The sequence below is a fragment of the Vipera berus genome (assembly GCF_964194415.1).
Source record: "Vipera berus genome assembly, chromosome: 5".
Taxonomy (NCBI): domain Eukaryota; kingdom Metazoa; phylum Chordata; class Lepidosauria; order Squamata; family Viperidae; genus Vipera; species Vipera berus.
In genome coordinates, this window is record NC_138207.1 from 7,405,179 (window position 1) to 7,420,039 (window position 14,861).

The following is a 14,861-nucleotide window of genomic DNA, read 5'->3' on the forward strand; positions in this document are numbered from 1 at the left end:
TTTTCTTTAATGAAAGCAGTCGATTTAGCCATCTCGGCTAGCTCCATTAACTTTAGCAGCCAATCGTCTGCTGTTACGCATACAGTAATCTTGCTTCCGTCAACATATAGCATCAAAGTCCTAAATTTTCTTTCAAGTCGTTATCCGTTAAACCCAAAAGAAAAGTCTCTGGTTTTATCTTTATACTCACCTTGAGAATAGCAATAGCACTTAGATTTAAATACCGCTTCCTAGTGCTGTATGGCCCTATCTAAGTGGTTTACAGAGTCAGCATATGGACCCCCCCAACAATCTGGATCCTCAATTTACCGACCTCAGAAGGATGGGAGGCTGAGTCAACCTTGAGTTGGTTGGGATCAAACTGCTGGCAGTGGGCAGAATTATCCTGCAATACTGCATTCTTAACCACTGCGCCACCAGGGCTCTACAGAATTCTACAGATTATTATGATGTGAATCCTCCAATATTTCTTTCTCTTTCTCCGCCTTTCTCACATTCTCACTCTCCCTGCAGCAAAGCGTGAGCCAGTGGCTCCCGAACCGCCCCCCAAACCTGTCTTGTCTGAAGAAGAGCTGGAGAAGAAGGCCAAGGCCATCACTGAGGAATACCTACACATCAATGATCTGAAGGTTTGTTTTGGGCTGTGATAGGAGGAACATAAAGTAAAAACCGACCTAGATTTTTGGCAATGGGAATGGCGATTCGGCAGTTGTGGCGTTTCGGAGAATGTGAGGCCACAGGTCCTTGGATAAACGATGAGCTTGTTGTGATTCAGGGTCAGCCTGTGGGTTCGGCAGTTGGGTCGGACGATTCAGAGGAGGAGGAGGAGGGGGGTGTTGAAGAGCTTGCTGAGGGGGTTGGAGAGCTTGCTGATGAGAGCCCTCAGCCAGGCTCCTCCCACCTGGTCACGATGCAGACCCAGCTGTGTGAGCCTGACAGCGTGGATGAAGATGACCCACAGCTGACCCTGTTCAAGGACGCAGGAGGCAGTCAATTACTGCTTAGCTTGTAAGCCGCCCTGAGTCTTTGGAGAAGGGCGGGATATAAATGGAATTAAAATAAATAAAATAAATAAAAATCAGGACTAAACAGAGGAAGGCAATGGGGCACCTCGGAAGGAGGCAGAGAGAAGCCACGCCCTGAACTGTATAAAAGGGGAATGCGTGGGAGGGCTGGTTTGCTGAAGGCAACCGCTTGAATAGCTCCTGTTTCATGGTTCGTGTCTTGTTCTGTTTGCTTTTGTATCCATAAATTTGGCAGGCTTAGTTCCAGCCTCTTGCCTTCTTGTAAAACGGGTTGTCCCTGCCTTTTCTGCAGGGCCGGTAGCAGGCTGGTACAGAACAGAGCTTAGCACCAAGCTAGGGTGTTCTTTTCCTGCTAGGTCTGGCAGAGGAAATTCAGAGGCGGCTCAGAATGTGTGTGTTTTTTTTATTTTAAAAAGTTTTTTTATTTTACTCTGCCTTAGGAAGACTTGGAATTTCAGGTTTTCCTATCAGTGTAAACCACAAGCGAAACCACCTCTGGATTTGCTTCTTTGCTTCTGACTCAGGAGCAAGCAGCAAACAAAAGTAAGCAAGCGAAACCCTCTGCCTGGTTGAAAATATTGTACTCCCCCCCCCAGGGAGTGGGTAATGTGAAGAACAGGCCTATTAATTCAAAATGTTCCTGTGGATTTAACAGGAAAATATGCCATTTGATTTAAGCAATGTGTGAATTGACTGGTGACCGACCCTACAGTGGTAGCCAGGGTGCTGTTGTGAATAGAACCATTGAACTAAGGAAATTTGCATCCTACGTCAAATCCTTGTTCGTTCTTGAAGTTCTCTTCAGTTACCCTTATAAACTAGGTGGATTTGAACAGCACATTTAATCTGGTTTCCCAAGTAACTTAATTCTCTGGGTTTATGCAAAACATGGGTTGGAGTTCATACGACACTTCCAGGCCCAAGTGAACAAAACGTAACAGGCTGTGCCCAAATAAGTTATACAAGTAGTTCTTGAATTCACAACCATTTGTTTAGTGACTGTTTGAAATTACAGCAGCACTGAACAAACTGCCATACTGCAGCATCCCCATGGTTCACGCGATCAAAATTTGAACGCTTGGCAACTGGTTCCTATTTACGACGAGGCCCCAGGTGATCCCCTTTTGCGACCTTCTGAGAAGCAAAGTCAGCGGGGAAGCCAACTTCACTTAACACCCGTGTTACTGACTTTTTAACGACTGCAGTGATCCCCTTCACAGCTGGGAGAAAGGAAGGCCGTTAAAATGGGAGCAAAGCTCACTTAAAACACTCTTTGCATAGCTACAGAAATTTTGGGCTCTGTTGGGGCCGGAAGTCAAGGACGACTTGCATTATGGTTTATTACGATGGCCTTCCTCACTCATCACAATATGAGTCGGGTCAGGGCTTTAGGTTAGACCAGCGTTTCCCAACCTTAGGAACTTGAAGATGCGTGGACTTCAACTCCCAGAATTCCCCAGCCAGCTATGCTGGCTGGGGAATTCTGGGAGTTGAAGTCCACGCATCTTCAAGTTCCTAAGGTTGGAAAACGCTGGGTTAGACGACAGACAAAAGCGTTTTAATTTGAACGAAGCATTATTGTGCTAGCGTAGAGTCTTTTCTTGATTCTTCACACACCACACTCCAAACCCAAGTGAGCCAAACACAACAGACCGTGCCTGGTAGCAATGACATTTAGAGTTATATACCGCTTCACAGTGATTTGCAGTTCACACGGTCAGCATATTGCCCCCCACCCCCAGCAATCTGGGTCCTCAGTTTATAGACCTCAAGAAGGATAGAAGATGGAGTCAACTTTGTACTGGTGAGAATCAAACTGCTGAACGACTGGCAGCCAGCAGTCAGCAGACGTGGCCTGCAGTACTTCATTGCAACCACTGCACCACCACGGCTCTTCCTGGTAACGCCTTACTCGCCTTCCATAGTTCCAGGGCGGTCTGTGGCGGCTGCTTTGCTGGGAGGGAGCAGACGTCTTGAGGAAGCCGTTCCTCCGTCTCCGTGTAGAGTCGTAAAGCGGGCGGATGCTGGGTGGTGAATGGTGGCCTTTTGATCGGGTTTCGCTGACCTAAATCAAGGAGGGAAGCAACCTAGAACTTCGGTAGGAACAACCAACCAATGCAATGGCTTGCCTCCAGAAGTTGTGGGTGCTCCATCACGGGAGGCTTTTAAGAAGAGAATGGACAGCCACTTGTCGGGAACGGTATAGGACAGGGGTCTTCAAACCTGACCCTGTCACGACTTTGTGGACTTCACCTCCCAGAATTCCTCAGCCAGCGTGCCTGGCTGAGGAATTCTGGGAGTTGGAAGTCCACAAATCCATAAAAGGGCCAAGTTTGAAGAGCCCTGGTGTAGGATCTCCTGCTTGTGCGGGAGGTTGGACTAGAAGACCTCCACGGTCCCTTCCAGCCCTGTTATTCTGTCTTGATCTTGGTCTGCTGGTGTCATCTGCAGCAAGGTCTAAAGCCTCTCCTCCCCCTCCCCCCAAAAAACTGCTTTCTCTTTCCAGGAAGCTCTGCAGTGTGTACAGGAACTGGGTTGTCCAACTCAGCTCTACATCTTTGTCCGGAATGGCATCGAGTCCACGTTAGAGCGGAGCACCATCGCTCGTGAGCACATGGGGCTGCTGCTCTACCACTTGGTCAAGGCAGGCCACCTCCCCAAGGAGCAGTACTATAAAGGGTAATGGGGCCTGCCTCTTTCTCTCACTCTCACTCTCACCAGGAAGAGCTGGGGAAGGGTTGCCAGAGGGTTGGGGAGCAGGACGACGGGCGGGCAGGAGTCCTAGAGCTGGTAGGATCCTCACGCCTGGCTTTTGACTTCCAGACTGCATGAGATCCTGGAGATCGGGGAAGACATGGAGATCGATATACCCCATATATGGCTGTACTTGGCAGAGATTATCACTCCCATTTTGAGAGAAGGCGGGATTTCCATGGAGGAGCTCTTCAGGTAAGCTGAGTGACACCCCTGCGTATTTTGTCCCAGAGGTGCTTTTCCAAAAGGCAACTGGACATCTTGGTTTTTTGTTTCCCCCCTCGAAAACATTTTGCTTCTCACCCAAGAGGCTTCTGAATGGTGGAGGAATTAACGTTTTCATATGTATGTATGTGTATGTGTATGTGTATATATATATATATATATATATATATATATATATATATATATATATATATATATATATATATATATATATATATATATATATATATATATATATATATATATATATATATATATATATACACACACACACACACACATATATATACATACATATATATATATATATACATATATATATACACACACACACATATATATATACATACATATATATATACATACATATATATATATATATATATATATATATATATATATATATATATATATATATATATATATATATATATATATATATATATATATATATATATATATATATATATATATATATATATATATATATATATATATATATATATATATATATATATATATATATATATATATATATATATACATACATACATACACACACATATAGAAGATTGGCAGTTTGGCAGGTCGAATCCCGAGTGCCGCGTAGCAGAGTGAGCGCCTGTTACTCGTCCCAGCTTCTGCCAACCTAGCAGTTCGAAAGCACGTAAAAAATGCAAGTAGAAAAACAGGGACCACTACGGTGGGAAGGTAACAGCGCTCCGTGCGCCTTTGGCGTCTAGTCATGCCGGCCACATGACCACGGAGACGTCCTCGGACAAGCGCTGGCTCTTCGGCTTTGAAACGGAGATGAGCACCGGCCCCTAGAGTCGGAAATGACTAGGACGCAAATAGGGTGGGATTGGGGTTAGGGTTAGGATTTGTTAAAATAACATTCTTAATATTTAGCATATAGCATGTTGTCTGGGTTCATGTATTTTAAAAAAAGAATGAATAGTTATTAATTATAATATGTTAATTAATCACTCAATAGTCTTCATCTTACTAGTATATATTCAACGTTACATCACATTCCGTTTTTCATGGGATAAAAATTATCCCATGTTCTAAAATACACTGAATCTTCTTTCTCTTTTATCTTTAAGGTCAGTATATCCATTTCTGCACACTCTTAAAATTTTCTTAATTCTTTTTCAGCTGGTAAATTTTCATGTTTCCAATGTTGGGCAAATACAATTCTTGCTGCAGTTAGCACATGTAAAATTAAATACATACAGTCTTTCTCATAACTTGCTCCTATTATTTGTAACAAAAACGAAGCAAAACATTTTCAGAGAAAAAAGAAAGAACGGGGAAGTCCAGTTGCCTTTTTGGAAAAGCACCTGTGGGATAAACGTGACCTGGATGACTGAGAATCTCCATAGATACGCCTGCGTTCTCTGCTGCTGTGTCCTGTTGCATGACCTTCTTTCCCCCCACCCCTCTGCTTTTTTTCCAGGGAGATCGCCAAGCCCCTAGTCCCTATTGGCAAAGCCACGACTCTATTGGTGGAGATCCTGGGCCTGCTTTGCAAAGGAATGGTATGTTCTGCAAGCAACCCATCTGCTTATTGGCCTCTGTGAAGGATTGAGAAGACTAAACATTGTGGGTCATGTGTTCACTTAGCACCGTCATGTGCGCCTGCCATTGGGTTACCTTTGTTGGTTCTAGGACAGGTCCTCGTTGGCTGGGGAATTCTGGGAGTTGCAGTCCTCAAGTCTTGTAAGTGGCCACGTTTCAGGAGTCCTGTTCTAGGAGAAGCCTGTTCAGATAAATCAGCCTCTATGAGGCCCTGTCTTTCACAGTTTTTGGTTCACTTGATCCAAAATGACATCTGACACAGTCTTTCACTCTCCTTCCACCTCTAAAGAAAAGCTGTGAGCTTGGAGCAGGTCGTTAGTTGGGAGTTGAGAGCAGGGGTAATGGACAGGTAGTCCTTGACTTTAGGACCACAATTGGGATCAGAATTTTTGTGGATCACCAAGGTGGTTGTTAAATGAACCGCAAAGTTGTTGAGCAAATTCAGCTTCCCCCATTGACTTTGCTTGTTAAAAGCTGGGTGGGAAGGTCACAGATGGCAATCACATGATCCTGGGGTGCTGCAACCATGGTAAATACATGCCGGTTGCCAAGCACCTGATCACATGACTGGGGAGGCTGCAGTGGTCATAAGGGAGGATTGCTATAAGTCACTTTCTTCAGTGCCATTATAGCGTTAAGGAGTGGCTAAACAAATGGTTGTACATCAAGAACTTCCTGTATTCTATCTGACCTTCTAGAATTAGGACAAACCCACCCATGATACTTTTAGACTTTAGATATACCGTGTTTCCCCGAAAATAAGACCAGGTCTTATTTTCCAGGTAGGCCTTACCTCACCTCTGGCACTGACAGCCCCACTCAGCCGGTCCACTTCTTCTGGGGCCAAAGTTCTGCAGCTGCATTCGGGCCTGCGTTTTGCAGTCAGGCCTTTCCAGAAGGCCTAAGCAGCCAAGTACCGAGCTATGGATTCAATCCATAGCTTGGTGCTCGGCTGCTGAGATCTTGCACAACCAAGGTAATGGATTGAATCCGTAGCTCGGTTCTTGGCCGCACAGGCCTTCCAGAAAGCCCCCTGACTGAGAAATGCAGGCCCGGCTGCAGAAGAGGCCTCAGAAGAAGACGTAGGCCGGCAAGGAGAGGCCTGGCTGTAAGGTAAGCGGGTGCGGGGCGGGTGGGGCAGCTCCACACCCCCACCCCAGCTTGATGTTTAGGTGTGCCTCACCCCAGAACTAGGGCTTATTTTTGGGATAGGGCTAAGACCCACCCCCGAAAATCAAGCTAGGGCTTATTGTTGGTGTAGGCCTTACTTTGGCGAGATGCTGTTTTTGAGTCTATGCCCCTAACACACGACTCGGCATCTGTGGTGTCTCCCTTCCGTGTAGGCTTCATGACAAAGCAGAAGGACAGCTCAGTGAGGTTGTATGCAAAATGGTGCAAAGATTGTCTCTCTTCCCTGTAGAGCCACAAGAAGGCAGGAACATTATGGAGAGAAGGTGGACTGAGTTGGAAAGAGTTCCTGCCGGAGAACCAGGATATCAATAAGTTCATCACAGAGCAGGTAAGGAGGAAGTGCTGGGTAGTAAGGTTGGTGATAGTATCCAAAACAACAGAAAATTAAGATGAAAAACTGCTTTAAGCCTTCTGTTTCCTCATTGCTCACCTGATCTAGAGTAAAGTCTGGCAATATTATTCCCATAGGAAGCTTATGGGTCTCTGACAAGGAAGACATAAAAAAAAGACTTTACTACTTTTGGGAAAAACAGCATAATTTGGTCTAGTACAGGGATCTTCAGACTTGGCCCCTTTACGACTTGTAGACTTCAACTCCCAGAATCAAGTCGTAAAGGGGACAGGTTTGAAGACCCCTGGTCTAGTAGCAGCAATAGCATTTAGACTTATGTACAGCTCCATAAGAGGGACGCGGTGGCTCAGTGGGTTAGGACGCTGAGCTTGTCAATCAGAAGGTCGGCAGTTTGGCGGGTCAAATCCCAAGTGCCGCGTAACAGAGTGAGCGCCTGTTACTCGTCCCAGCTTCTGCCAACCTAGCAGTTCGAAAGCACGTAAACATGCAAGTAGAAAAATAGGGACCACTACGGTGGGAAGGGAACAGCGTTCCGTGTGCCTTTGGCATCTAGTCATGCTGGCCACATGACCACGGAGACGTCCTCGGACAAGCGCTGGCTCTTCGGCTTTGAAACAGAGATGAGCCCCTAGAGTCGGAAACGACTAGCATGCATGTGCGGGGGAACCTTTACCTTTACAGCTCCATAATGCTTTACAGCATCTCTTGGGTTAAATGACTTTTATTGTTTTATCAGTATATAAAATAACAAAGAAAAATAAAAATAGGAAATTAAGGGAAGGGAAGAGAGGGAGAAAGATGAGGTACAAGGGAAGATAGAAAACAAAAATGTTGACTTCTGACTCTTGGCACAGTATAGGGTAACAACATTACAGCCTTAACTTTTTACTTTTACACTTTAGCATATAGCTAGCCATTTCTGTAACAACAAATCCATCTAATCGGCAAAATCATATCAAGATTTCATTTTTTTCACACAAGCACCATTTATATTAACAAAAGTCACTACATTTTTTCAAATTCATTTTGAAAGACTAAACTTCTTCAAAAATATTTCTAAAATCAAAACTTCCTAGTTCATCTTTTTAAACTTCCTCTTAACATCCATACTTTGAAGTTCACTATTAAATTTAGATCACTTCCTCTAAGTTACCCTTATAGAATAATTTTTTCTTGCATACAATCTTTTTAAAACTCTAAACTTTTCTTTAAACTAATACATCTTTTTCTTTAACTTTCTGTTAACACAGATGCTGTCAAGCACACTTTCTATAATATTTTACGAACTTTAGAAATTATTTAAGCATTATATATAAAGGAGAATTACATTTCCAAACTTTAGATTAAGACTTTCAATTACAACAATTAAAACGGATAAAAATCCATCCTAATTCCAATTGACTGATTAAGTTTAAGTTACTCCTTCCAGCTCGTCTTCATGGAATAAAATCTTTTTCTTCTCTGGAATATCTTATTAAGTAGTTATAAGCTTCTCTTTTTCTCAGGGATTTCTCTATGAGGAAAAAAAAAGTCCCAAACTTGCCCTTTGAAAAGTTGCAGATTTTCTCTGAGCTCTTCTTTCAATTGTGTTGGGAGATTTATATTTAAGCCATCGTAATAATAATTGGTGTCAGGTTTATATTCCAAAATTGCAATTGACTCCTGCATCGTCAGCTGCTTGTGAAATTGCCTTGATGGTTTGGTAACTTTCTGTACATATCTCTGAAGTAGTTTGAGTATCTCTGAGTAGTTTGAGAAGTTTTTTTAACATCCTTGGAGCTTAGCTGATCTATGAACTGATAGATTTTATTTAAAGATTGTTCAAATATATCTAATAATTTGCTCCTCTATCATCTTCTTAGCATTCTTAGCATCACTTAAGAATTGCTGGCTAATCAGGGATCACGAAAATTGGAAAGTTTTAGCCACGCAGAGCAAAGCAGACCAAGCTACAAATTACTAAAAATAAACTAAAACCACATTTTCCTGCCCTTATATTTCTCCATTAACTTTTTTTTTTAAAAAAGATACTCAACACTTTTTTATTTTGGCTTGCCCTAGTAGCCTTCTTCCTTGTTTAACAAGAATAAATTCCCAAAATGGGGCAGATCTTCAAAAAGGAATAATATGCTGTGGCTGAAGAGAGCCTCTTTTCGCTTCATAAAGATTAATAGCCCTTAAAAATGATTAAGAAATAAAAGGCACAATTTACTGTCTGTTTGAAAAATAAATCCCAAAGGGGCTGCTTCTTCAACAACAAACTGATTGCAGCCCCATTCTCCAGCTTTCGGCACACTGGCTGCTTCGAAGCACCGCTCCTGAAGCTACTTGCAGACCTTTGCAGTATTGGAGGATCTAGGATGGGGGTCTTCAAACCTGGCCCTTTGATGACTTGTGGACTTCAACTCCCAGAATTCGCCAAACCTGGCCCTTTGATGACTTGTGGACTTCAACTCCCAGAATTCGCCTGGCTGAGGAATTCTGAGAGTTGAAGTCCACATGTCATGAAAGGGCCAAGTTTAAAGGCCCGACTTTCCCTAACCCAGGAGAGTCACATAAACTAAAAGAATGCCAGTTCCTTTTGTTCGTAATTGAAAAAAAACTACAGCTCAGGAAAAGTCCCTTCCGGGATTCTTCCCTGGGTGTGTAGTCAATTGGCCATCTTTTCACCCGATTTGCCAGCATCTCTGAACAGAGTCAGCATATATCACACACACACACACACACACACACACACACACACACACACACACACACACCAGCAATCTGGGTACTCATTTTTTATTTTTATTTTTATTACATTTATATCCCGCCCTTCTCTGAAGACTCAGGGCAGCTTACAAGCTTAGCAGTAGCCTTCATTCTATGTATATGCCTGCTTATTAGGGCTTTCACCCCCCCCCCAAGCGGCATTATTACAAAGTCAGCTTATTGCCCCCAACAATCTGGGTCCTCATTTTACCAACTTTGGAAGGATGGAAGGCTGAGTCAACCTTGAGCCCAACAGGATCGAACTCTGCACTGTGGGCAGAGTTTGCCTGCAATCCTGCACTTTAACCACCGTGCCACCAGGGGTCCTAGTATTAGCTAAAGTGTTGGATCAGGAGAGAAAGAGAGAGAGAGAGAGAGTCACCACGATAATCACTATGGATGGTATATTTAATGATTTTTATTATTGGAACAAGAGGTAGAGTATCAATCTAAGCCTCATGCAGCGATTTTGCAGTTCTGGGCACATGTTCACTTGCCCACGTGCCCTTCTCTTCGCAAGCTGCCGTGGCTTCTGGGTGCTGTTTAGGGTGCTGGCTGCCATCTTAGAAACCCCTGCCTGGGCACTGAGCCAGGTTGCTTGCAGGACTGCCTACCTGCAGTTGTTTCTACCAGCTCTGGCCGAGTGCATACACTTGGGGCCCCGTCGATTAAGCAGCGTCATTCCCAGAAGGCCGTGTCTTCTCTGCTGTAGCACATTCCCTCTCGAAATGCCGTCCCCTTGAGATTTAAGACAGCCCTGCTCTGTTCGCTTTCTGGAAGGCTTGAAGAATGAGATTTCTCCCACTTCTGAGCCAAGCGTTAGTGGGTCCACAATGCTGCTTTTAAATCATGCGCTAGGAGCAGCTTTTTGACTTGGACTTTGAGTTGCATTGTATTCTATTGCATGGTGTTTATTGTTAGCTGGCCAGAGTCTAGCCTGAGATGGGTGGCCTTATAAATAAAAGGGATGAGTGGGGAAACAAAAGTAAATACGTTTGTATGAACCCCGCCAAGGGTATTGAGATGCATTCAGTTTTCAATATGGGCGGTAATATCTAGCCTCATTTTCCCACAAGTCTATTTACACATGTTGTTGTCGTTAGCCGCAAAGTCGTGTCCGACCCATCGCGACCCCATGGACAACGTTCCTCCAGGCCTTCCTGTCCTCTACCATCTTCTGGAGTCCCTTTAAGCTCACGCCTACTGCTTCAGTGACTCCATCCAGCCACCTCGTTCTCTGTCGTTCCTTTCTTCTCTCGCCCTCAACCTTTCCCGGCATGAGGCTCTTCTCCAGTGAGTCCTTCCTTCTCATTAGGTGGCCAAAGTATTTGAGTTTCAAATTCAGGATCTGGCCTTCTAAAGAGCAGTCAGGGTTGATCTCCTCTAGGACTGACCGGTTTGATTGCCTTGCAGTCCGAGGGACTCGCAGGAGTCTTCTCCAGCACCATAGTTCAAAGGCCTCAATTCTTTGGCGCTCGGCCTTTCTTATGGTCCAACTTTCACAGCCATACATTGCAACTGGGAAGACCATGGCCTTGACTATACACACTTTTGTTGGCAGGGTGATGTTTCTGCTTTTTAGTGTGCTGTCTAGATTCTCTTTACACATACCCCTCCCCATTGTAAAACTGTCCAGATTTGAGGGGGGAGGGAGCAGTGCTTCATTGTGAAAGAACTTTCGTAATTGAACTCTGCACATGGATCAGTTCTAAATTGCTGGCTGTTCAGGTCCTGTTTTTTGCAAGTGAATTTTCCTTTTGCTCCAGACAAATGCGTAACTTTCTACATCTCTTGCCTGGCCCCTGTGCATGGTTCCCCATTTGTTGACACTTGACATTTATTTTTATTATTTATTAAATTTATTTGCAACCTGTGTGGTTGCCATGTGACATTGCATTGTAAGTTACAACGACCGGGTTTTTTCTTTCTTTAATGCAATTGGCATGGTTTTGTTTTAAATTTTCGATTCTTGGCTTCCATTAAGGAAGCTGACTCTTCTGGGCCGGTCTGTCTGATCTGTTTCTGTGTCTCTTTCAAAATTTATAAGGCCACTCAACTCTGTAGGTGATCAAGGTGTGTCCCTCATAAGCGTGCAAATCTCAGAGAAGAAGGAAGAAAAAAAACTTGACAGCAAACTAATAACATAAGTAATAACTAATAACATTAGTGCAGGTTCGCATCCCACCAGGCTCAAGGTTGACTCAGCCTTCCATCCTTCCGAGGTAGGTAAAATGAGGACCCAGATTGTTGGGGGCAATAAGCTGACTTTGTAATAATGCCGCTTGGGGGGGGGCGAAAGCCCTAATAAGCAGGCATATACCCATATATACTTGAGTATAAGCCGACTCGAGTATAAGCCGAGACCCCTAATTTTACCCCAAAAAACTGGAAAAAGTTATTGACTCGAGTATAAGCCGAGGCTGGGAAATGCAGCAGCTGGAGGCTGGATCCCCCGAAAGACGTCTCTGCTGAGATGAGAGAACGGGGTGGCAAGCCGCCGAGAGAATGGGGCGGTGGAGTGCTCCGCCGAGAGAATGGGGCGACTTGCTGTTCTCTCGGTGCAGCACGGCAGAGGCTGGATCTCGCGAAAGAAGTCTCTGCCGAGAGAATGGGCGGCAAGCCTCCACCACCCCATTCTCTCAGCGGAGCGCTCCAATGCCTCATTCTCTCGCTCAGCGGAGACTTCTTTCGGGGGATGCAGCCTCTGCCGCCCCCGAAAGAAGTCTTTGCCGAGAAAATGGGCGCTGAGACGCCTCATTCTCTCAGCTGCCCAGGCAGCTGAGAGAAGGGGGCGGCAGAGGCTGCATCCCCCAAAAGAAGTCTCCGCTGAGCGAGAGAATACGCCTCATTCTCTCGCTCAGCGGAGACTTCTTTCGGGGGATGCAGCCTCTGCCGCCCCTTTCTCTCAGCTGCCCAGCTGAGAGAAGGGGGTGACAGAGGCTGCATCCCCCGAAAGAAGTCTTCGCCGAGAAAATGGGTGGCAAGCTTCCACCGCCCCATTCTCTCAGCGGAGGCTTGCAGAGGTGGCGGCGGAGCTGCGCGCGCAGCTCTCCAAACCGCCGCCGCCCGTTTGGAGAGCTGCTGCCTTCGTCCATGTTTGATGAAAGCAGCAGCTCTCCAAACTGGGGGGTGGAAGTTCTTTTTTTTTTTGTTCACTGGAGTATAAGCCGAAGTGGATTTTTCAGCCCAAAAAAGTGGGCTGAAAAATTCGGCTTATACTCAAGTATATACGGTACATAGAATGAAGGCTATTGCTAAGCACATTGATTTGTGCTTAGATTGTAAGCCGCCCTGAGTCTTCGGAGAAGGGCGGGATATAAATGGGATTAAAATAAATAAATAAAATAAATAAACGAAAATCTGAAATGTAGACTAACAAGCAAGACTAGAACAAAGCAAACCTAACGGGCTCTATGAAAAGAGCCGGGTCTTAAGAACTTTCTTAACCTCAAGAAAGGTTGCGATTGTTGTATATTTGTGAGGAGGGAGAAAGATTGTTTCCAAGAGTAGGAATAACTACAGAAAAGTCCCACTTAAGTGTGCCCTGCCCGGGGGGGGGGAGCGTGTGGAATGGGCAGATGTTTTTAGGTGAAAATGGACGTTCAAGCCATTCCTATATCTTGGCTAATTGATCCAATGCAGTTGCCTAATATTTATTTTATTACATTTCTTTATGCTGTCCATCACCCCCTATGAGATAATTCTGGGCAGCTGTCTTTGGGGCTGTTGCCCTCCTGTGGGCTGCAGTGGGTTTGTCATCCAGGGGTGCCTGTTAACCTGGTTTCCTAATCTGATCTGCTCCCCTTTTGTTTCTGACTCCAGAAAGTCGAATATACCATGGGCGACAGTTCGGATGCTCCTAGTCGGAAGGAGCTCACCTCTGAAGAACTCTGCAGACAAATAGATAAGCTATTAAAAGAAAATGCCAATAACCAAAGAATATACGATTGGATTGAGGTGAGGAACGCTTTGAAGGACTCGTACAGGACCTTTTAGTAGGCTGCATCACTATTATCCTTCTCGTCTTCTCCTATTTCCTATTTCCTTCCTTCCTATTTCCTTCTCCTACGGGCATGTTATGATTTATCACTTGTTTGTATCTTAACGATTAATGATTATGATCTGTGAACCTATCACTTCGTTGTTTGTGTGTATACTGAGAGCTTATGCACCGGAGACAAATTCCTTGTGGGTCCAATCACACTTTGGCCAACCAAGAATATTCTAGTTTTCCACAGGGAAAGCAGAGTGGGAAGGACGGGCAGAATCCACTACTGGTAGTTCTCGACTTACAATTCTGGGAGCTGAAGTCCACACATCTTAAAAGTTGCCGAGGTTGAGAAACAGTGTCTTAGACCAGGGGTCTTCAAACTTGGCCCTTTTATGACTTGTGGACTTCAACTCCTAGAATTCAATAAATCATAACATGCCCTTTTATGACTTGTGGACTTCAACTCCCAGAATTCCTCAGCCAGCAAAGCTGGCTGAGGAATTCTGGGAGTTGAAGTCCACAAGTCATAAAAGGGCCAAGTTTGAAGACCCCTGTCTTAGACAGTTCTGCCATTTTGCTCAGAGATAAGAATGGCGGTTCCCTTGCTCCTTTTTTTTTGTGTTTCAAGGACTGACCAGGCTGTAACGTGCCGCTATAAAGGTTGTCCTCAGCATAACGGCTGCAACTGAGCCCAGTGTTTTATGTTGCTAAGTGAGACATTTGCTGAGTGAATTTTGCCCCGTTTTTATGACCTCTCTTGCCAACGCTGGTTAAGTGAGTCACTGCAGTTACTAAGTTAGCAACACAGTTGGTAAGCGAAATCGATTTTGCTTGTTGGAAGGTCGCAAAAGGGGATCACGTGATCTCGGGACACTGCAGGTGTCATAAGTATGAGTCAGTCGTCACCCGTATGAATTTTGATCGTGTGACCCTGGGGAGGCCCCAGTGGTTGTAAGTGTGGAAAATGATCATAAGTCACTTTTTCCCAGTT

General features: G+C 44.6%; 1 protein-coding gene across 5 annotated transcripts in view; it reads left to right on the plus strand.

Annotated features, from left to right (window-relative positions):
• Positions 1-14,861, plus strand: part of EIF4G1 (eukaryotic translation initiation factor 4 gamma 1) — a 134,391-nt gene that overhangs the window by 107,703 nt on the left and 11,827 nt on the right. For 4 of the 5 annotated variants that reach the window (XM_081329139.1, XM_081329142.1, XM_081329141.1 and 1 more), the window contains 6 exons: positions 514-629; positions 3,532-3,704; positions 3,849-3,974; positions 5,464-5,545; positions 7,006-7,104; positions 13,702-13,836. In XM_081329139.1, the coding sequence (XP_081185265.1) occupies positions 514-629; positions 3,532-3,704; positions 3,849-3,974; positions 5,464-5,545; positions 7,006-7,104; positions 13,702-13,836 (731 nt within the window). Of the gene's footprint in view, positions 1-513; positions 630-2,950; positions 3,705-3,848; positions 3,975-5,463; positions 5,546-7,005; positions 7,105-13,701; positions 13,837-14,861 lie in introns of those variants that run through there. The other variant, XM_081329143.1, reaches the window with a different exon arrangement.